Genomic DNA, 22,923 nt, shown 5'->3' with positions numbered 1-22,923 from the left:
GTGACATGTCACCCAGATGTGAGCATCTATTTCTTGGGGCAAGACCCTCTCCCTTTTAGCAAAGAGGTTCACAATACAAGAAATAGTGGCCCCTCGATCATCCTAAATCTCTGAAGAATTATGAAGAGCATCTCTGAATTCTGAAGGATTATGAAAAATATCCTGCCAATCTATAACTGAAATGTATGCTTGGGAAACTGAAATAAGCCTTTGTTGTGTCAAGTCATTGAAGCTTTGAACTAATTTGTTATTGTAGCAGATCCTAGCCTATCCTGACTCAGACTGGTATGTTTTAATAACTGAACTTAACAGGGTATCTGCTTTATCAAAGTCAAATGAAAATTCAACAAAAGACAATGAAGTCTGCTGAATATTTCCGAATCTTTGACAATCTAGAAAATCTCTCAGAGCGTCCCAGCTCCTCAGGATAGCCATTATAAATTTCAATTACCATTGTATATTAAGGTAGAAATCTTTTCTGCAAACAGTATAATTTGTATTCACGGGAATGAGGGGATTCACTGGGCTAAATCCTTTGGAATATTCTAAAAGTAGTTCTTCAAATAAATATCACTTATTTCTTTGTCATTTGTATAACATAAATTGGAGAGTACAGAAGTTGCAACACATGGTGATAATGCCAGATTTCTGAATACACAGAAGTCTTCATGACGTGTAGGTTTTTCCTGCAGGATCATCTGGTCCTCTATAACACTATAGTAGAATGACTGCATCAAATAAGTGACACTACCATGTGTGGCTTAGACACATAGGTTAAATTTCTTAGTCTTTCTGTCAAAAGCCTTATTATAATTCTTTTCTGTAATATATACCAAAAAACAACATGGGAATATCCTTCATTTGCAGCCATTTTGTTAGCCATTTTTGGCTCCATAAAATAATAACCTAAAATAGAATATAAAGAAGAATACTTATTATATACTACTAATAATCTCCATGATATCTCATATTAATTATAATTACCTTCCAAATAAGACAATATAGGATATCTGTGATTTTTTTTTAATTAGGTAGGAAAATAGAAAATTGTAAATAACCAAAATGTACAGTCTGCAATAGATACAGAGCTGAGAGAGACCACTGGAACTTAAAACAAGGTAAATGCAGAGGACAAAGGAACAGTGAAATTAACATTGGACTTTGTGAGATCAGAAAGAGCAAGAGAAGCTTGTTTCTCCTCACTTTTGGGACAAAGCTAACTTATAAGGAGCCGTAACACACACACACACACACACGCGCGCGCGCACACACACACGCGCGCGCGCGCGCGCGCGCGCACACACACACACACACACACACACACACACACTCCCTCCCTCCCAGGTATTATAGGCCATTCCTAATAGAGCCAAGGTTCTTTCCAATGAGGGGAAAAGGGGGTGGGAGGGGAATCCATCCATCACCTCCAACACAGTGCAAGCACTCATAATTCATATTTACTCCCCTTTCCAATTCCCAGCCATCCTTTCTTCTCCATGCAGGTCCCAGGCTATGGAACATCGCTCAAGTAAATGCCATGATGGACTGATTCCCTAACACCCCACCAGGAGACCCTTGGAATCACTGGCCAACCACCATATTTTCTCAATTCTAATATCTCTTCAATTGAAAGATGCTCATATTTTTATAATAGCTTATCAAGAAAAAGAAATACTTCCACATTAAATAGAGACATCAAGTTTTAGATATATCTTTACATTTAAATTTAGTGGGGGTTGAAGGAAGAGGCTTGGAATTTTACCTTAAAACCAAGAAACTATGTAAATTCTCAAGTTTCATGTTTCTCCAAACCTTTCCTCAGTTCACCCAGCCTTCTCAAGGAAATGACCTGCTCCTTCACTGAAGTTCAAGGTCATTTGAAATGCACCCCTTCAACATTTATTATCACCTCCATCTCAGAATTTACATTAACTTCATAGGTCCTATTTCCATTCCCTCCTGTCTCTGAGGAATGAGCATCGCCCCCCCCCCCGACCTCCACAGGATCCTCTACACCCCTACAGTCTGGGGAAGGGCATTCCAGCTGTGGTCCTTCAAGCCAGCATGCTCACTCCTCCTTGCCCTTGACTAAATCCAGCCTGGCGAGCCTTGACTTGATATATGTATACGTATAGCTGATTCACTTTGTTATAAAGCAGAAACTAACACACCACTGTAAAGCAATGATACTCCAATAAAGATGTTAAAAAAAAAAAAAAACCTTTTCTCAAGCTGCTTCCTTCTCAGGCTACCATTATATCACTCTGCTTCCCGTCACTCCCTAGCACTCTTGAAAGGCTCCTCTATGCTGGCCACCTCCACTTCCTCACCACCCACTCACTCAATCTGGCCCCCACCCCAACTCCTCTCTCATAGGTCGCCGGCAAACAGCCAACTGCCTAACCCAACAGCCCCTGCTCAGGCCTCTTGCTGTGCCAGCTCTAGCAGTGTCTCACACCAGTGACCACACGTCTGTAGCATTTATTTATTTATACCCTGCCTGATTCCAAAAAGGAGAAAAGATGGCTTATAGCAATACCGAAAATAGAATGGGGGAGCATCACTTAGAAGTAGGCAATTCCCAAAAGGGAAGGGATCCAGAAAGAAACAAGGCTAAAGCCAAAATGCAAGTCACTGGGCAGTCACTCTCAACCGGGGGCAATTTGGCCCCCAAGGGGACATTTAGTAATGCCTGGAAACATTTCTGGTTTTCACAACTGGGGAGCGCTACTGGGATCTAACAGATAGAGGTCAGGGATGCTGCTAAGCATCCTATAATGCACAGGGAAGCCCCCCACACATACACAACAAAGAATTATTCAGCCCCAAATATTGGTAGTGCCAAGCTTGGGAAATTCTGCCACATAGTCCAATGTCCTCTGTACACTTCTTTTCTCTCTGACTTATCCAAATGCTGGATGTGGCTAAATACCCCTTTCTTAAAGGCTCTCCTCTACCATCATTCACAATCCTGGACTCACCTGGAACCCTAACTTGCCATGAACCCTCTCTGGCCTTTGCTAAGTCTCTTGAGGATCCCTTTCCCTTAAATGCCCCTTCCACAGAGACACCCCCATTATCTTCCCCAAGTAAAGTAAATCCCCCTATGATAGTCTTCAGGGTGGCCTGTGCTCTTCCTTCATGGAAAATTGCAATTCATTAATTAATTGATGAATTGCTTATGTGGTTCCAAATGTAATGCCTAGGCTAGAAGTTCCGTGAAGGCAGGGATACATGTGTTTTATGCACAGAGCAGGACCCTCAAAAATGTGCTGAGTGACTCAAATTGAATAAAACTTAATGTCACATTTTTACAGCCACAGCAAAGCAAACTGCTCAAGTTATTGGATTCTTTCTGGCTATTGAGACTCCTCCTTAAGGAAACTAAGTGGAAATCAGTTTTAACTTAGATAAGGCAATTTTCTGCATTCACAATGGAGAGTCCTGGTCTAGCAGAACTTTTCCCAGTACTTCAACCTATCTGTGTCTTCCCAGTGTTTCCTATTTCAAAAGGACCTCCAAGACAAGCTTGCCAAAATATAGTTGAAATTCAAAATAATTTTCTCTACTGCTTTCCTTATTTATTAGGTAAAAACCAACATTCAAATAAAAGCCCCTGCAGAATCTGCCAGAACGCAAGCAAAGGAGGCTGGTTTCTCAGCTGGTGGCTGATGTCAACAGCGGCATCGCGAGGCAATAACATTTCATGCTTCCATGGCGTATTCCCTCCAGCAAGCTTCCAGAACCCTCCTCAAACTCTCTGGGGAGAAACAGTGAAAAGGGTCCTTAATGGACATCACCTCTCACTGACTCCCAGACATGGCTCTACGCTGTGCTGCCAACCCCACAACATAAACAGGCAAGAGAGTGGGGCTTGATTCCACCTGAAACTACTGGGCACTTCAGAGAAAGAGAGCATAACTACCCACATGCCTGTGCTCTGAGTTCTAAGCTTGTCCTTTATCCCATAAAATGAAGATCTTGGCATGAGAGCACCATGTGTGGTCATTTTCCAATGACCGGAACTTGGAGATATCCAAAGGGTCAAGTGTAGAAAAAGTCACCATCCTGTTCCAAAGGAAAAATGTCGAATTCTGATTTTAGATGATGGATGTTTCCAATTTCTTTCAAAGAGATGGGTTCTAGTACAATAGTAGCAGCAGTCACCATAGCAACAGTGGGCGTCAATTGAGCACAATGTGCAGGTCCTTTACTAAACACTCCGCACACAGTACCTCATGTAAGCCTCACATCTAATCCACTTGATGGCAGCCATCAGAAGCTAAAAGAGGGTTAACCCAGCATAGCAGGCCAACTTCCTCTCTCAAAGTTTAGATAAATGGAAAAACTGTGGGTTCTAGAAGAGTCACAGGGGGTTTATTTTACTCAAACGGGAAAACAAAACAAAATCGAATTCAGTCTCTGATGGTGAGCTATTTCACCAGTAATCCAAAGGCCCAGAATTCAAGTGGCTATTGTCAAAGAGAGCACCCTCTTTCCCCCTGTCTGAAATAACAATCCTGAACATCTGGTGGGCAGGATGCGGCTGGCTTACTTCCAGGGGAAAGTTATGGATGGAAATGGCCAACACTGATGTATTTCAGAGGCTGTGAGGGAAGTAGTTCAAACTAGTCAAAGTGGAAAATGATGATGATGATGATGATGGTGATGATGATGATGATGGTGATGATGGTGATGATGATGATGGTAAGGGGGACTTTGAGAATATCTTGGTGAAGAAGAAAAGCCAACAGCAGGCATGACTGCCAAGTGAGAGTTGCCTCACTGTGGGAAGGTACTGCATCCCCTGCAGGCCAGAGTGGAGGACCCCCCTACACTCACCTGGGAGCAGCCTGGGGCACTGCAGACAAACGGCCTCTCCTGCTCCAAATTCATCTTGGATTCCTCATAAATCTGAAGGGTCAGGGGGAGAGAGGAAGGAAAACAGAGATTCATGAATATCTCCTGCTTCTACCTGAGAAAGGCAATGGCTCGGAGCCCCCTCCTATGCCAATTCCCAAATTAGATGAGAAAAACATAAACATGAACAACAGGTCCTGCCTTGCTGAAGTTTATTAGGCTCCCTGCATTCCAAGTTCCCACTCTGTTTTCTTGAGTGCGTATTTACTGCACTTTGAAGAAAAAATGCCAACAAAATGCAACCAAAAACAATGTCTAGGGCCTCCCTGGTGGCGCAAGTGGTTGGGAGTCCGCCTGCCGATGCAGGGGATACGGGTTCGTGCCCCGGTCTGGGAGGATCCCATGTGCCGCGGGGCGGCTGGGCCCGTGGGCCATGGCCGCTGGGCCTGCGCGTCCGGAGCCTGCGCGTCCGGAGCCTGTGCTCCGCAACGGGGGAGGCCACAGCAGTGAGAGGCCCGCATACCGCAGAAAAAAAAAAAAAACAATGTCTATTGCAGCAGAAATTCTGCCTGGTGGGTGTTATTATCAGGTAAAACCCCACCTGTGCAAGGCAAAGAGCAAGAGAAGGGTAGTTACTGGGCAATCATCAGTGTGAGGACCAACCCTGAGCATCAGGTCAAATGATTCTCCCATGATCACCCCACTGAGCTTCAGTATGAGCAAGGGACGCAAGGTAGCCCTACAGCCAGCTTAGCAAATGACACTGGCAGTGAGCCACGGTCTTAAATTCTCTTTCATCTCAGGCATTTGATGATGCCTCAACAAAAGCTATCCAAGTTGTGCAGAGGTGACGAGAAATCAGCAAATGCAAAAAGCATTACCTTAAATATTTCATTAATTTGGTTTTACAGGCTGATTTAAAATTAAAATCAGATTAAGGCGACTGCCCCTCTGATCTAGATAAATTGTCTGGAATAAGATAGCTTTGCAGGGAGAAACCTTATGTTGTGATCTCAGACATATGTTAAACTATAGTATGGTCTTTTCTTATGCAGGGGTTAGGTTCTAAGGTAAGTTCATGAGGCAAAAATTGAGCGTAATCAAATATCTTTGCAAATCTTCCCCCAAACCGATAAAAGTACAATATATATAATTGTGTAGTTACCAATCTATACAGTAACATAAAAATTTTTTTAATATCATAAGAAGTACTATACAATTGAAGTTCCACAATTTAAATAGTCTTCTAAATCATACTTTTCTTTTTGCCAGTTTTGGAACTGAGTTTAAATAAGCTCCATGTGCTGCTGGTGGGACACGGCTTCATTATAGAACTAAAACCTACTGTTTTGTCTCTGAAGAAAGGAAGTGCTGTGCTTCCTTAAAATTCTACGTGTAGGTTATTCCAAAGGAGTCTTAAGTCACCTTCACCCTTGAAAGAGGAAACTCTGCTTCACTCATGGAATAGTTACCCTTCATCCAAGAAAACTTTATCATCTTGCAAAAACAAAAAAACAAAAAAACAAACCAATTCTAATTTGTACGTCATTACAGCCTCCCCCCAAACACTAAGATATCCACATATATTCGTTGGGAAATAGAGGCATACTTTCACTTTTCTGAAACACAAAATGAAAACACTTGCCTTAGATAACACTCCTAGTCAGATATTAAAAACAAATTTTAAAATGTAAACTCTCTTCACATCACTATTCCTCAATTTTCACTGAGTAATGCCCTTTTCACTCTCCATTTGGAATGACTAGTCACCTATCAAGGCAGTAATGTAGAATAATTTTACAGTTTTCCTGTATTAGGCATATTGGTTAAACTTTTTTACTCTATTATATTTAGAAGAAGAAGGAAAAAAATACAAATATCTTCAGAAGCTTTCCACTTGCCCTTGTCTGAGGAAAGTCATGAGCAACTAAAATGACTTCTCACATCTCGTTATTCATGTGATTTTGCCATCACTTATCATAGAGCATCCCTCCTCCCTGCTGTGAATGCTGACGACTTACTTCTAAGCCTCCAAATAAAGGGTGACTTTAAAGCTGAGAAAATGATTTTGATCCAAGATAGAACAAACAGCACCGTAACTGGGTTATTCATTAATATTAAATATGCCTTGTTTTTCTAGTAAACTTTTTAAAACACTTTCCTGGAACTTTTCTGTCTCTGTGTCCATGATCTGCCTGACCATTACCAGGTCACTCAACTGCTTCATGCCTCAATTTCCCCTCCTTTAAATGGGGGTATGAATATCAATCTTCAACTCCTTCATTCCTGTATCACACCAATCAGTTAGGGAGCCATTTCCAAATTATGGAGGAAGGTCTTAAAGGTATTTAAGTGTGTGTGTTTGGAGGTGGGGGGAGGTTTTGTGGTCAAGTGTTACTGGAACCTCACTCTAATATTAACTATTCCTCATGTATAATAGAGAAGTTGCTATAAAGTAAATCTTTCTTGGACATCATTTAACAATTTTGGTTGCTAAAGTAACCAAAGAATGGCAATATTAGTCATATTATTAACCAATATTAAGATTACATGATGGTAAAATGAGAAAGTTCCAAGAAAGTTCCATGTAAATACACGTATGGTCTACATCTGAAAGAAGTAATTCGTGATAATAATTAATGTCCAACCAATAGAAGTGGTCAAGATTGGAAGTGCTACTGCTGCAGGTTAAAGGGGATTCATTAATAAGCCAAAGTGAAGAAAGAGACTGACCAAGCCTTGCCACATCAGTATGAGGAGGAAGTATCTTTCTACCATAGTCACAACTCTATCCCAAACCTGAGTCCACCAAAATGCTGACTTTTCCCATAAATTCAGGCCCTTAATGGTAATAGTTTATCAATTCTGCTTAATATCAACATGAGCTACCTTATCTTAATTACTGGTTATAATTTGCATATGAACTGCAGCAAATATCATGGAATTATACGATGCTAGTGATAGGAGACTGAACAACCTTCAGTCAGAAAAAAAATTTCAGTCATATAGATTTACACTGTCTTATTGAGCCTTCATAGTCTGGATGCCACACTTAGAGGAATAGGATCAATTAGACAACTACTGAGTCTGCCTTCAAATAATTTAGAGTTCAGTTCACTATGTTCAACTGAGTTACCAGTCACTGTATTATTTTATTATTAAAACATATATGAATCTGTATCAATTTATTGCATGCTATGAATCCCATGGACCAAATGTTTTGGCAACATACTATTGGAATAAGTGTCCTAAGGTAAAATGGCAGTTGCTAAAATAAAATACGTTTTAAGTGATTAGTAAGGTCTGAGTGGGTGTATATATATGTGTGAACCTCAACTGCTTTATTTTGATGCTCGCGTTCCCACATTTAGCCCTCTATAAACAGCACACCCTTGCTCATTCCTCCTGTGTGGGTGTTGGAGATAGTTTTACTAAATAGTACCACTCTACCACGCAGGCTTCATTCCTTTTATCAACCAGTATGATCTGGTCTGATGTATTAGTCAAGAGCCATGATCTCTTTTTATGGTCTATTATTATGGTCCTTTTCTAGCACATATTGTAATAATTATTCCCTCCAACAGACTTCTACTAAAGCCTTGTGTATATTCTTTTATCATCCATCACATGGGGGGCAAATTACTCAGACATGATTTTAGCCAGGCTGTTCTACATTTGGTCCTCAGAGGTCAGGCCTCATCTTCTCATTTCCCATTCAGTTGTTTTACTAGCTGGGATGTTTTAATGAACCAGGTTTTGCTTGGCAACCACCATACCCCAGGCTGCACTGCACAGAGCTGCCATAGTAGGCGTTCAATAAATATTTGTGGGATGGATAATGAATCCTGAATCACCACAATAAACCGTCTCAGACAGCTTGCTTTTTTCCTACTCCTAAGGTAGTGGTCCTCAAACTTTTTGGCCCACAGCCAAGTTTTCAGCAAGGCAAGAGGTTGTGCAGGCCAATAATTCACCTGTTCCCAGTTGTGACCAGAGAAGAAATCTCACCAGGTTTAACGGAAAAAAGTCAAAGTTGCTTTTGGTGAAAACAACAGTCTAGTTTTCATTAAATTTCACATGTAAGTGTATTAATTCATTACGAATTCAGTCTGTTAATATTGTCATAGATGCTGAAACCACTGGAGTCCAGTCTATTAACCACGTGTGGACTGTTTATGGCACCCAGAGAGGGCCCTTTGAGTAACACCCAGTGACCCCATATCTTTGGTTAGATACAGTAATAATTGTGGAGGCAGCTGTCTAATCATTTAAGAGTTTCTTTACAAATAGTATCATTTTTTGTTCCTCCTTTTCCAAAGTTTAGCTTCAATGTTCACTTAGAACAAATGCCTCAAGAGTCTAATTTCCCTTCAGATTTTTGGAAAACAATATGAAACCCTAATAACAAACCCTAATGGTGTATAAAGCGAGTAGAGGTTTTTCGTAGTCGACAAGGAGATGACAGGTTTGATTTACAATTCAAACTAAACTGCCACTGGATTCAGCTGGCCTCTCAATGAGCAAGAATCTCTTTCATTGTTTAGCGTTTGACCCTACAAATTCCTCCTGGTCTAAAATGGGAAATCTTCCACAATGGCTGATGCAATCCATTCAAATGCTTTGCCAGGCATTTAGGGATATACTTGGAATTACTACTTCGTGAAGGGCAAACACTGCAAAAAACAAATGCTACAAAAAACTTGGATAGTCTACACAAAATACTGTAAATATGTATTTTAAACTTAAGAGCAACAACTAAGCCCAAAGGGAAAAAAAAACCCTACATCATCTGTTTTGCTAGAATCAGCCAAGAGTGATGCTTCCCCATCTAAATCATAGTAAGCCATTACCGATTCTTAGTTAACAGCGAACTCCAATCTCAGTGTAATGGCCCAAATTTCCCCCACAACAGCAAATACATTCATACAGTGATATGGGATTTGGAAGACACTAAAAATGTTGTTTTAATCTGAAAATCTGGCGTGCACTTTTATCAACACCAAAAGTTCTGGGAACTTCAAAGCCACAACTGTATATATAAATGAGCACAAATAATAATATTGATATCCTCATCAGCTCTGGTATTGTTAATCTGGACATGAATGCATTAGAGATCTGAAAGGGGGCTTGCATTTTAATAGCGATGTTAACAACCTCTGTCAGCCTTTACCGCCCTACAATGAGCGTGGAATGAGTCTTCTTGGCAGGACTCCTGTGAAGCAGATCTTCGCTACCCTTTTGAGCTTACTAGACTGCAGAAAGGGTTCTAGAAGAGGAAACAGGTCCTTCCTAAAATGCCAAGGTTAGCCGACAAACATCTTGAGTTCATCACACTGTGTGAGATTCCAGATCAGTCTTACTTTGTTTCTGGAAGCAAAGGTTGTTTATTAACTAAATTAGTTAAGGGTATAGCCAATTTGTACTTCATGTTTCTAAAAAAACAAAACAAAACAAATATTTCTCTCAATGTCTTGGTCAAAAAGGCAAAGAGCCACACTCAGTAATAACCCAACACAAATTCAGCAAAAGCACACATTAAAGTATTTTATTCTAAGATGCCTGATACTACTTTAAAAGCCAGGGTGCAGGGTCATTCTCCCAACACGTGGCTAGCTATTGGAAAGGAATTATATATTTAATCTGAAGGATATGGTACCTTTCACTATTTTATTTGCTCATGTGTGATACAGAACCATTTTAGTAAAATATTGTAAATAGGACCATTTACAGAGGCATTATTTTAAAAATAATTTTTTAATTATTTTAAAATTCTTTAATATTATTTTAATATCGTAACTTCAAACAGAAAAATAAACACCCTTGAATCTCAGTCCAAGAAAATCAATGATTTTGTGAGTGGGTCTTAGTGTCCATCTCTGCATCTGTGTCTCTCTGTGCTTTGTTTTTCTGTGTGTATCTTCTCTCTTGAAAACTCTATGTCTCTCTTTTTATATGTCTGTTTCTCTGTGTCTTTGTCTTGTTATGTATGTCTTTGTCTCTCTTTGTCTGTCTGTCTCTCTCTCACACACGCACACACACATACACACACTCATTTTATCAGATGTGCTCTTACTAGCTTTACTGGTAAAAAGATCTAGTAGGCTTGTTTCCTGTTTCAGTGTTATTCTTGAAGTGGGCTGCAGCTAGAATCTGAATTTCATTGGGCTATTATTATTTGCAGCTGTGTGACCTTTTTAACCCTGCTTTTAAAGTGACATTTCAGCCCTCAAGCTTGAAACGCCTTGAATGCTGCAAAGTTTTCAAACTAGAGATTTATACAGGGAACAAGACCAAGAGTGGGACTCTACCTTCTCAGCGAAAATTTCAACAGAACTTGGCGAAAATGGGGGTGTCTTGCTGGGCAGTTTACAGCCAGAACTCTTTCCCGGGAGTCCTCAGCTTTACCCAGACCACTTGCAGCTAAACATTGCCATCCCGTTCAAACCAGAATATCATTGTCCTTAAAAGATGTCCACCATTCACTGGTATCCCCAAAGTTCAGAGTCCCACAGCCTGAATCACAGACCTCTTTAGGGTTGTTTCACAGGCTGCATCACGCTTAAGGGACTGTCCAAATGTCCCTTCGAACCAGGCCCATGGTTCCAGGAGGAAGGATTTCCAAAGAGCTTTTGTCTCTGGAAACTCACGGGGCCTTACTTCCCGGCCCTCACAGGAGAGAGTGCTGGGGGCTCACGTCCTCTCGTGTACTTTAGCAGAGGTTTGTGGTTATATTTATGTGGTGTTCATACTGTGTATGAAAAAACATTCCAGTGGGATTGGGTTTTCATAAGTTAGATTCCTCTGTCTTCTCTCTTTTTTTTTTTTGTTTTTGTTTTTGTGTTAAGTTTTCCATATGTTTCTTTGGATATGAGCCCTCTTTTCAAAGTTACTGGCTAATTTCTACTTATGTTTCAGGCAATACTGTCTCACAGCTTTCCTACCTATGGGTTCAGAAGTTCAGAACATACTTGTTAAGCAACAGTGCTGGACCTTAGAGGTGCAGCCTATTAGTCTCTGCAGGGTGTGTGTCTGTGTCCAAGGCCGTATGTCTAAGTCTGTGTTCCTCTTCCTGTTCCCACCTTGCACAATACGTTTTTGGCAGGACACACCTCATTTCAATGAAAAGTTTATTTGACATGCATGTGGTTAACAAAACACTAGCTTAGAGATTCTCAGGTTTTGAAGGAAATATTGAATGTAACAAAATTACTTGGCTTGTTTCTAATGAGACTGAACCCAACCTCAGAAGACAGGCTGAAAAGCAAACTCTTCCTTTTACCTACTCCCAATACGAACAAACTGATGAGAAAAGAAAAAATAAAATTGGAATAAGAGGTGACCAGGGGTTCAGTTGACCTTGTCATCTGTACCTTTCCAGAAAGTCTTCCACTGCAATTTAAAATAATTGCCCCGTGAAACCCTGAGAGGAAAAACTATGATAGCAAAGAAATTAAATGCAAAACCAGGTATATTCTTCATTCTGGTCAAAAGCAGCTTGCCTTTAGAAATTGAAGAATAACTTAGCAGAAGAAAGAAAAAGTTCTTTCTTTTCCTTCTTTGCTCTACTATAGTAAAATTTGACTTTAAAATTGTAACGCACTCCCAAATGGAACTACTTTGCCTCTGGATACTTTTTTTTTTTTTTTTTTCTTTTTGCGGTATGCGGGCCTCTCACTGTTGTGGCCTCTCCCGTTGCGGAGCACAGGCTCCGGATGCGCAGGCCCAGCGGCCATGGCTCACGGGCCCAGCCGCTCCGCGGCATATGGGATCCTCCCAGACCGGGGCACGAACCCGTATCCCCTGCATCGGCAGGCGGACTCTTAACCACTGCGCCACCAGGGAGGCCCCTGGATACTTTTTAAGACATTTTGAGTGCATTTGGTTTTTAAACTGTTTTCATGTAAAAAGAATATTTTTGAATATTCTGAAAAATTACAACTTTCTAGTCTTGGTTTGCTTTTCACACATTCAAATGATTTTTATTGGCTAGAACTGTTTTCTTGGTATCTTTAATCTATGTAAGTATCCTTGCATCTCCAGCAACAATATATGTTTGGTCCATTTGATGTATGGGCTGAAGTAATCTTTAACAAAACATCTGAGACGTTTCCTTCTTGTGCGTGAATCAGAGCTACAAAATGTGACACTGTGTATGAAACACAGTGGTGATCATGCCAGACCTCTCTGCTCTCTGCAAGGCCTGGTAAGAGGCTATTTCATCTTAGTATTAAATCTTATGATTACCATTACTGACTTACTAGTAAAAGACATTTGAGAATGATGGTATCAAACTGAGTGTTTTTTATCTTTTACTCCAGAAGAAAGCTAGGCATTCTCAAGTCCTATCTAAAGTAGCCAGCAGTTGTGTTCAGAACTTGCCCCATCTCACCGTGTCAGTTGAATACAAGGGTAAAAATACATTCAAAGACTTGATTCAGATTCCTACCGCACTATGCGTCAAACGTCAAGCATGTGAACATTTGACAGTACTAGCAGGTCACTTAAAGGCCATGTTAAGGTAAAAATCTTAAGTCATCTGAAGATTCTGTCATCATTCTAATAAAGTTCCCTCTAAATACTAGCAGGGACTCCCCTGGTGGCACAGTGGTTAAGAATCCACCTGCCAATGCAGGGGACACAGGTTTGAGCCCTGGTCCGGGATGATCCCACATGCCACGGAGCAACTAAGCCCGTGCACCACAACTACTGAGCCTGTGCTCTAGAGTCTGCGAGCCACAACTACTGAGCCTGCGCTCTAGAGCCCACGCGCCACAACTACTGAAGCCCGCGCACCTAGAGCCCATGCTCCGCAGCAAGAGAAGCCACCGCAAGAGAAGCCCATGCACCGCAATGAAGAGTAGACCCCTCTCGTCACAACTAGAGAAATCCCACACGCAGCAACAAAGCCCCAACGCAGCACCCCCACCAAAAAAAATATATATGTATATATATCTTAAATACTAGCAAAAGGCACATTTTCATCGGCTTTCCTAGAGAAGGCACAATTTCCTTGCATGGCCCAGCAAGAGGATTTGGAAATATGTGAAACCAGTTTTTAGTTGCCACTGTTTCTGGGAGTCACCACTGTCATTTAATAGGTGGGGTCAGGGGTACGAAATATTCTGTGACGTGCAGAATGGGCAGCCCTGTGCAACACCAAAGTTTCCCGACCCAACAGCTAATAGTGCAGATTTTGCAAGAATAATCATAGTATTAGTCCCACTGCCCACTGGTTTAGAGGTAAAAAGCAGATAAGAGTAAGAAAATAGTAAGAGTGAGACAATGAAAACAAAGTCAGCATACAGCAGAGGAAATGAAAATAAGAGACTAAACACATACCCACCTCTTTATACTTTGCACACAGCTCTGGAAAACGCAGGCAAAGTTAAGCCTAGGATGAGGCTAGATTCAATGCCAATAAAAACTTTATGAATATTCAAAAAAGTATGTGAAATTATCATTCCCTTTCAATGTGAAGGAGGGCTGGGGACTGTTGCCAAAATTTAACTAAGCATAAGCATACGCCTTCAATCCATAGCGGAGACAGATGAGTAAACTAGAGTAGACTTTTTTAAGTGAATTACCTCGTTTGGCTACCTACAGCCCCACTCTCCAGTTCACTTACCACAACATTCTAAGCGGTGTTGACGCAACGGTAGCGAAAGAAAGCCTTGGCCCAAGGTGGAAACGGCTCTTGTTCAGATGCCCTTTCACTCCTGATAATTGCCTTGTTAATTTTATATTCTTGCTGAGGACAGCGCCACCAAAAGGACTATGCTTTGTTTGATTTTGGTTTTCTTTTCCTTTTAAAATTTAAGCGGAGAATGTCACAAGATTTCAAGTTGTTTTTTTGTTTGTTTGTTTGTTTTTTGCGGTACGCAGGCCTCTCACTGCTGTGGCCTCTCCCACTGCGGAGCACAGGCTCCGGACCGGCTCAGCAGCCATGGCTCACGGGCCCAGCCACTCCGCGGCATGTGGGATCCTCCCGGACCGGGGCACGAACCCGTGTCCCCTGCATCGGCAGGTGGACTCTCAACCACTGCGCCACCAGGGAAGCCCCAAATTGTTTTTATGTTCCTGGTATCATCAGTCATCAGCTCATAGAATACTTATTAGGGGAACACTGGCCCCCTAACCCTAACCAACTTCAAAACTTATTAACAGGGCAAAAACTTACTAATAGGCATACATATACACACACACACACACACACACAAATACATACATATATAAATACACATACATACACACACACACACATATATATATATATATATACACATTTAATTTTTTTTCTCTTTCGGCCTAAGTTTTCTTATTGATAGGTTGTGGTGAGTATGTGTGACACACATTAACACACATTACAGAGATTATTTCATCTCCATAAACTAGCTCAAGCCTCAAAACTGATGCCTAGTCCTAAACGTAACCCAGAGGAGGCTACTGAGCTCCAAGGAGGTATAAGAGGAAAACCCGGGTCTGCCTCGCAGCCCAAGTTCACCACAGTTAAGGATCATTAAGCTTGTATTTTAAAAGTGCAGAAATCAGATGTATTTCTGAGAATCACTAAGTCGTTTCCACAGACTAGAAAAGTCCTTCATGTTTTTCTCAACTTCCTATTAAACAAAAGAGCCACTCACTAAAGCCTATAAACCCACTGAAACATACTGGAAAAAAGGACACAGAAAGAAAAGGCCTTTTCCTTGAACCACCACCCACGAGAGGTTACACTGTACCAGACTCCAATTCATCAAAAGGTCCTAGCTATTAACAAACAAACGAGGGGCCAGCTCCTTCTCTCCCCAGGGCTCGGCCCCCAGACAACAGCTCCATTTTTCAGTCAACACTCCCAATCAGCACAGAAAGGGAAAGAGACTATTTTGAATGCCCCTGCTCCCCCAAACCTAGGACCTTTCCCTCAGCTTGACTGTGGTCTCTCTACTCAGGAGGTGGAGGTCAGGCCCTAGGAAATACCCTGAACCTGAACTCTTCAGAGAGGAAAAGTGAAAGCAGGCAGGGGCACGAAGCACCCAGAGGGGATTTGGAAGGAGGCCGGCCAGACATTTCCATTGAAAGGCTGGGTAAAGGGGAAGCGAAGAGCCCCCAAGCCCACATGGGTGAATTACAGCTGTTCAACGAGCCAATTCTAGGATCTTCATAGGGCACTGTTCAGGGGCAGCTTCAGGGAGAGTGACCTGTGGACAGTGATTGATTACCTGTCACCCAGAACTTGTTCCAAAGCGATTCAACCTCGGCATGCACTGGGACAGGATCAGAAACCAAGGACACTGGTTTCATTTATTCATTCCTTCCTCACACAGTCACCGGGCACCTACCAAGCATTAAGCTCCATGCTAGGAACAGGAAGGCTCAAAAAAAATAGCCCCTGCCCTGTGAGCAGTGACCATCCAGTAGGGAGGTGAGGCATGTACAGATGTCTATGGTGGAAGGTAGAATTGTAAAGGCCATAAAATAGTTTTAGCAAAGTGCTATAAGAGATCAGGGGCCATGAGAAAGCAAGCCTGTTTTATTAACTACATCAAATACCACATAATCTCCTTTCACAGCTAAACATTTCTCACAATCAGCTATCAATTCAAGGAACAAACACACACACACCTTGAAGCGATCTTTTAATTGTACTAGAAGTAGAGTTTTTTTTTTTTTTTTTTTTTTGCTGTACGCGGGCCTCTCACTGCTGTGGCCTCTCCCGTTGCGGAGCACAGGCTCCGGACACACAGGCTCCGCGGCCATGGCTCGCGGGCCCAGCCGCTCCGCGGCATGTGGGATCTTCCGGGATCGGGGCACGAACCCGTGTCCCCTGCATCGGCAGGCGGACTCTCAACCACTGCGCCACCAGGGAAGCCCAGAAGTAGAGTTTTAATGTTTGTTTTAATTTAGGCTTTATTTTACTTTTAATTCTGATAAATAAGACTACATTATTTGCAACAAGCTTAACGCTGTGGCCAGGGGACCAGATTTTATGTTAGAAAATCAATAATTGCATCTCAGCTCCCTTGCTTACTAGTGTGTGATCTTGGGCAAATTACTTAACTTCTTTGAACATTACTTTTCTCACTATAAAAAGAGACCACAGACAATATTGGCATCATCTGCCTCTGGGCGTACTGGGTGAACAAATGTGCTTTAAAAAGCACTACATAAACTGTAAAGTGCCGTGAAATGTTGGTTACTGTTTTTATCAGTCACCTTGTAGTAAGCACATAGAATTGCTGAAGTACTGGATAGTGCAAAGAGTTATGTCTACATTTCACAGCATGTGCAGAGAGATTAAAGATTCTGAAAGATGTTGGAGAGGATGATCTTTAAAGAGATCCTGATCTTCTACGCTTCTCTGATAATCTAGCAATTACCAAGCCAAACCTTATTTACCAGCTTTTTACTCATAGGCTCCCAAGTAGAATTTTTTTTTTTGTCTTCTAATTGAGATGTGATGTCAAGAAATGCTTTGGAGTCTGGTCTGTGTTCAAACCCTAGCTCTGTGACATACCAGCTGACATATAAGCTTGGGTAATGGGTCACTTGACCCTGGGATAAATTTGGCTGTTGCTGGCTGAGCAAGCCAGGGAGCATCAGACACCTTGCCCTGGGCTTGGAGGAGCCAGAGCTGGAAAGGCACATGAATTTGTTTACCTTCCTGGAACACTGCTTCCAACCACAGAAATGAAGGGAAAGCTCTTTGCTAGGCAAGTCCACCCTGACAGCGTGGCCACGCTGTCCTTACCATCCAGACTCCAGTTGCACTGATGGTAGGAAAAAAGTGGAGTTTGGGAGGCACCTGGGATAAATTGAGAAACTCAGTGCCTTCTTATCAGTGGGTACTTCTAGGCTCACCTGGAGTCATTAGAAATAAGACTAATACAGATTAATAAGACTAATATAAGACTAACGGGTAAAGGGGGGTCAAAAGGTTAAAAAAATGCAGTTGATGTAAAACAGAGAAATTTTGATCATATTTAAAATATTTTATGTATATATCAATATATCAATATATATGTTTATATATGTGAGAAAATAAAGTCTGAAAAAAAGAAATAAGACTAATACAGATTATGACATTTGTTTACATCCACTCTCCACTTGGGCTACCAAAAAAGAAACTGAATCTTCCTTTTGTTATTAAATTTTCTTTAGCAAGTTATATTATCCTTTATCATCTTACTGCTTATTCTTGTTCTTGCTCTTCCCTATTTTTTTCTTTTCTTCCCTCTCCTTTTCATTCCCAAAGTATCACATGTGGTATTTAATAAAAATACTTTGAATAAGGCAGTAAGAGTTAGCTGTGAAAAAAGGAAGTCACAGCACAAATCAAAGATCTGGTCAATAAGACCACTTGGGCAAATGGGGAGCTCACATCTCAATAACAGCAACATTTCCTAACCCAGGACACTGGGTTATTCAAGATGATTAGCCGAAGACCTCTGTGCCTCAAAGCAGATCACCCTCCCAATGCAGAAAGGTCTGTATGTATGGAAAGCCTGGCAAATTTTGAGGGTTTTTTTAATGCTTGGGAGTAGTGAAAATTTTATTTAGTGAAACTATCTCTTCCATGTACCACCACATCCTATGTGTCAGCCATTTTTAATCTCAGGAAAGCATTTTCCGTCAAGGCTGAAAGAAAGCCTTGATTAGATACAGCTTTGATTTATCTTCTCCACTAAGTGCCTCGGTAGGGAACACAGCCCGATAAAGCCATTCAAATATGAGTTAGGATGGCAAAATTCTCAGTAATTTCCAAAACCTTCAGTTTTCCTATCCATCTTTGTGATACCCACATTAAAGGATTTCTGGTACTCTTGACGTGATGGGATTATTTAAATAATGACATCAAGCTAATGTTTGTAAGATGCTTCAAGGAATTGAACACAAGTTGAAAGTAGTAATATCATTGTTATTTCTTCATCTGTCCTCTACTAGTTCCAAAGAAACAGAAACAACCACTTACACAAACACACACACGCAAAAATCCTCCGGACACCCAAGTTAACCAATGTCTCCTTTCTTCCCAAACCGCTAATCAGCCAGTCACTGGGCAAACAGCTCAAGCACCAGGCAAGGAAAACATGTTATTTTTCTGGGCAAGTCTTAACTTCACTGCCTACAAAACACAGCCCCACGGGGCACATCCCACACATGGTGAGATTACGGCTCCCCTCTCTCACTGGAAACCAACAGTTACCCGTCAACGCCCGTGGAAACTGAGGTCAGTGTTCGCCAATATGCACCCTGAAGTCCAAGCTCACTGATTCTCAAGCTTTCCTACATAGACCAGTACTACCATCCAAACCATCACTGCAAGACTTCTCCTGCTAATAACACTCTAAGAAAGCTCAAAAAGGAGTAGCATAAGAGAGAGCTTCTCTCCACGGAGCCTCATCCCCCAGCCGCCCAACGTCCTGCGGACTTCTCAGAATGAGAGAAATTGCTCAGTGTCAGCGCTGGACAGTGAGTCAACCTGGTGTCTACGTGTCCCCTGAACCAGGCGATTCAGTGAGCTAAGGTAAGAAAAGGAAAGCAAAACAAACAACAAAACCAGGCTTCAGATAGTCCCTTAAAAAATGAGGCTGTCAGGAGCCAAATTCCACAGTGCACACAAGCCACTTCAAGGAACACCCCACAGAACTCATCAGAAATCTTCAAAGTACGAGTGAGGCTCCCCTGCCACAGGCCAGGGTCATGGACCCAAAGGTGACAATGAGACACTCCCAAGAACATCTGGACAAATAAGCCGGGCACAGGGCCTTCCCAGATGGTGGACAGTGGCCTCTGTCTTCACTCATCAGATGACCCCAGATTCCTGTCCCAGGGCTGGCTGCTTCCAGCACAGATCTTCACTCGCCCAAGCGCAGTGCAGGGTTCAGGTTTTAAGGTGGTTGAAGAGTCACTCTCTTCCCTCATTTCCCCTGTCTGCCTCCAGAAGACTTGTCAGTCTTCCAGCAAATGTCTCTGGAGGACCTCGTTAGGTGAGAGCAGGGAAGGAGACAGATAAGGTCCCTGTTCTCACGGAGAACAAAAAAGAAAGTAAGCAAAAACCATCGGCACACAAATCAAGTAACTGACCAAGAAAAACAACTGCACATTTTGGAAAGTCCATTGCAAGATATAAATAGGGCAATGTGATAGAGAAAAAGGTGGACAAGGGAATGTATTTAAGGGAGAGGTTGGCTGAGGCCTGAACTAGGCAAATGAGCTGTTTGAAATGTGCAAATGAGCTGAACTATGCAAATGAACAAGAGAGGGTGTTCCAGGCACAGAGGACCCCAGAAGCAAAGAGCTGGGGTGTCTGAGGGACTAAAAGGGGACTGGTGAGACTGCAGTGTGGTGGGCAAGACAGAAAGGGGTCAAGGGTCACTGAGAAGCAGGCAGGCCTCAAATCACCCAAGAGGAGGATTTATTCTGAGTAAAGAAAAGCACTAAAGAATTCCAGGCTGGAGAGAAAGGGACTTGGAGCAGTTAACTTTTCTGTTCCTCGGTCCTCATATAAAACACGAGGATCATAATAACTTTACTTTGGGGTTGTTGTGAGGGTTAAAGACATTCCAGGATTAGGACAGAGGCTGGAACACAAGGCAGATGCTCAACTTCTCATGAATTAAACAACACAGCCTATCTCATGCATAAATAAGTATTTAGACTTCCCCCAAAGTAAGAAATAATCCCTGTGACATAACTAACACAGGCCGACAGTATGAGAGTCTAAACACTGACCTTGGGATTAATTCCCTCAGTCACCACTTTAGCTCTAGCTTAAAGTCACACTGCCTGGTTTCAAACCATGGCTGTGTGACCTTGGGAGGTAACTCAACTTCTCTGGGCATGTTTTCTCATCTATAAATGGAGATAAAACTACTTCCTAGGCTTATTTTGAAGATTTATTTATATATATAATATAAATATATAATATTTTTATTATATATGGAGAGAACCTGTATACAGAATAGAGAGAGAACAATTTCTGGTGTATAGTGAATATACAATACTTATTAGATATAGTAATAATACTTCTTTCTATCAGAAGAGACACTGATTTGCCTTTCAAACGAGACACTGAAGCCTTTTCAATCTCATATAACCAAATTTAGGACAATATCAAGTACTATTTTTTTTTTTGCTTTGACTGTTAAATACCATATTTTGGATTTAGTAGTTAAAAGAGTATTTTTGAAGCAAAAATAAACAAATGGGGCTACATCAAACTAAAAAGTATCTGCACAGCAAAGGACACTATCAACAAAATGAAAAGAGAACCTACTGAATGGGAGAAGATATTTGAAAATCATATATCTGATACGGGGTTAATATTCAAAACATATTACAACATCATACAACTCAACAATAAAAAAACAACCCAATTAAAAAACTGTCAGTGTTGAATAGATATTTTTCCAAAGAAGACATACAAATGGCCAACAGGCACATGAAAAGATGTTTAACACCACTAATTATTAGGGAAATGCAAATCAAAACCACAGTGAGATACCGCCTCATACCTGTTAGAATGACTATCATCGAAAAGGCAAGAAATACAAGTGTTGGCAAGTATGTGGAGAAAAGGGAATCCTTAGACACTGTTGGTGGGAACATAAATTGGTGCAGCCACCATGGAAAACAAAAACTTAAGAATAGAACTACCATATGATCCAAAAGCTCCACTTCTGGGTACTTACCCAAAGAATCTGAAAACACTAATTCAAAAATATATATGCACGCCTATGCTCATTGCAGCATTACTTACAATAGCTAACATATGGAAACAAGCTAAGTGTCAATGGATATATGGATAAAGATGTGAGATATATATAGATAGATACAGACAGGTCGATAGATATAGATATATAGATGTATACATACACATACACACTGATATATACATATGCAAACATATATATATATATATATATATATATATACACACACATAGATACATACATCCATACATAAACACACACAGTCGTAAATACTACTCAGTCGTAAAAAAGATGAAATCTTGCCATTTGCAACAACATGGATGGACCTTGAGGGTATTAATGCTAAGCAGAATAAGTCAGGTGCGGAAAGACAAATACCATATGATTTCACTTGTATGTGGAATATTAAAAATAAATAAATAGGCTTCCCTGGTGGCGCAGTGGTTAAGAGTCCGCCTGCCGATGCAGGGGACACGAGTTCGCGCCCCGGTCCGGGAAGATCCCACATGCCGCGGAGCGGCTGGGCCCATGAGCTATGGCCGCTGAGCCTGCTCGTCCGGAGCCTGTGCTCCGCAACGAGAGAGGCCGCAACGGTGAGAGGCCCCCGTCCCGCAAAAAAAAAATAAATAAATAAATAAATAAATAAATAAATAAGTGAACAAACCAAACCAACAAAAACAAACACACAGATACTGAGAATGGAGTAGTGGTTACCAGAGGGGAAGGGGCAGGGGGAGGGCAAAATGGGTAAAGAGGGTCAACTCTGCGGTGACAGATGGAAACCAAAAATTTAATGGTGCGCACGCTATAGTGTATATAAAAGTAAAAATATAATGCTGTACACATGAAATTTATGTAGTGTTATAAACAAATATTACCTCAATAAAAAATATTTTTTTAAAAAAAGAACATTTTATTTGGGTGGAGAAAGTGCATCAAATACAGTTTTTATTTCTCAATAGACTAGATTTGTTTTGCTTTGGTTTTTACAGAGCTGAGTAATTATTTTAAATGTAAAGACAGTTTTTCCATTGAAAGTTAGTGAAGAAACTTTGGTAATCGACAAATCACGCTTTTATCTAAAGTTGTGATTTTATACACATAGGAAATTTTGAGGGATATATACCAAAACATTAACAGGTTTACAGTGGTTGCAGCTAGGCAATGAGATGATGCATTTTTTGCATATCCATATATTCTTTTTCTTTCTACCATGAACATTGATTGTGTACAAAATAAATCAAAGACTCAGGGTAAGATAAAAGGAATACATCCAAAAGGGTGTGATGATGGCAAGGATGCTGTAAGTGTCTGTGAACCTGCCTTGACCTTTGCAGCTATCTGTTCCATCTTT

At 41.2% G+C, this 22,923-nt stretch overlaps 1 protein-coding gene across 5 annotated transcripts in view; it reads right to left on the bottom strand.

Moving 5' to 3' along the window:
• The window catches only part of CREB5 (cAMP responsive element binding protein 5), a 412,989-nt gene that overhangs the window by 331,674 nt on the left and 58,392 nt on the right, over positions 1–22,923 (bottom strand). For all 5 annotated transcript variants that reach the window (XM_060108880.1, XM_060108882.1, XM_060108884.1 and 2 more), the window contains exon 2: positions 4,843–4,914. In XM_060108880.1, the coding sequence (XP_059964863.1) occupies positions 4,843–4,896 (54 nt within the window). In that variant the 5' untranslated portion in view covers positions 4,897–4,914. The remainder of the gene's footprint in view (positions 1–4,842; positions 4,915–22,923) is intronic.

Source organism: Mesoplodon densirostris, chromosome 9 (assembly GCF_025265405.1).
Source record: "Mesoplodon densirostris isolate mMesDen1 chromosome 9, mMesDen1 primary haplotype, whole genome shotgun sequence".
Taxonomy (NCBI): Eukaryota; Metazoa; Chordata; class Mammalia; order Artiodactyla; family Ziphiidae; genus Mesoplodon; species Mesoplodon densirostris.
Note: the sequence above shows the minus strand (reverse complement) of the source record. Positions and strands in the feature narration are given on the sequence as shown.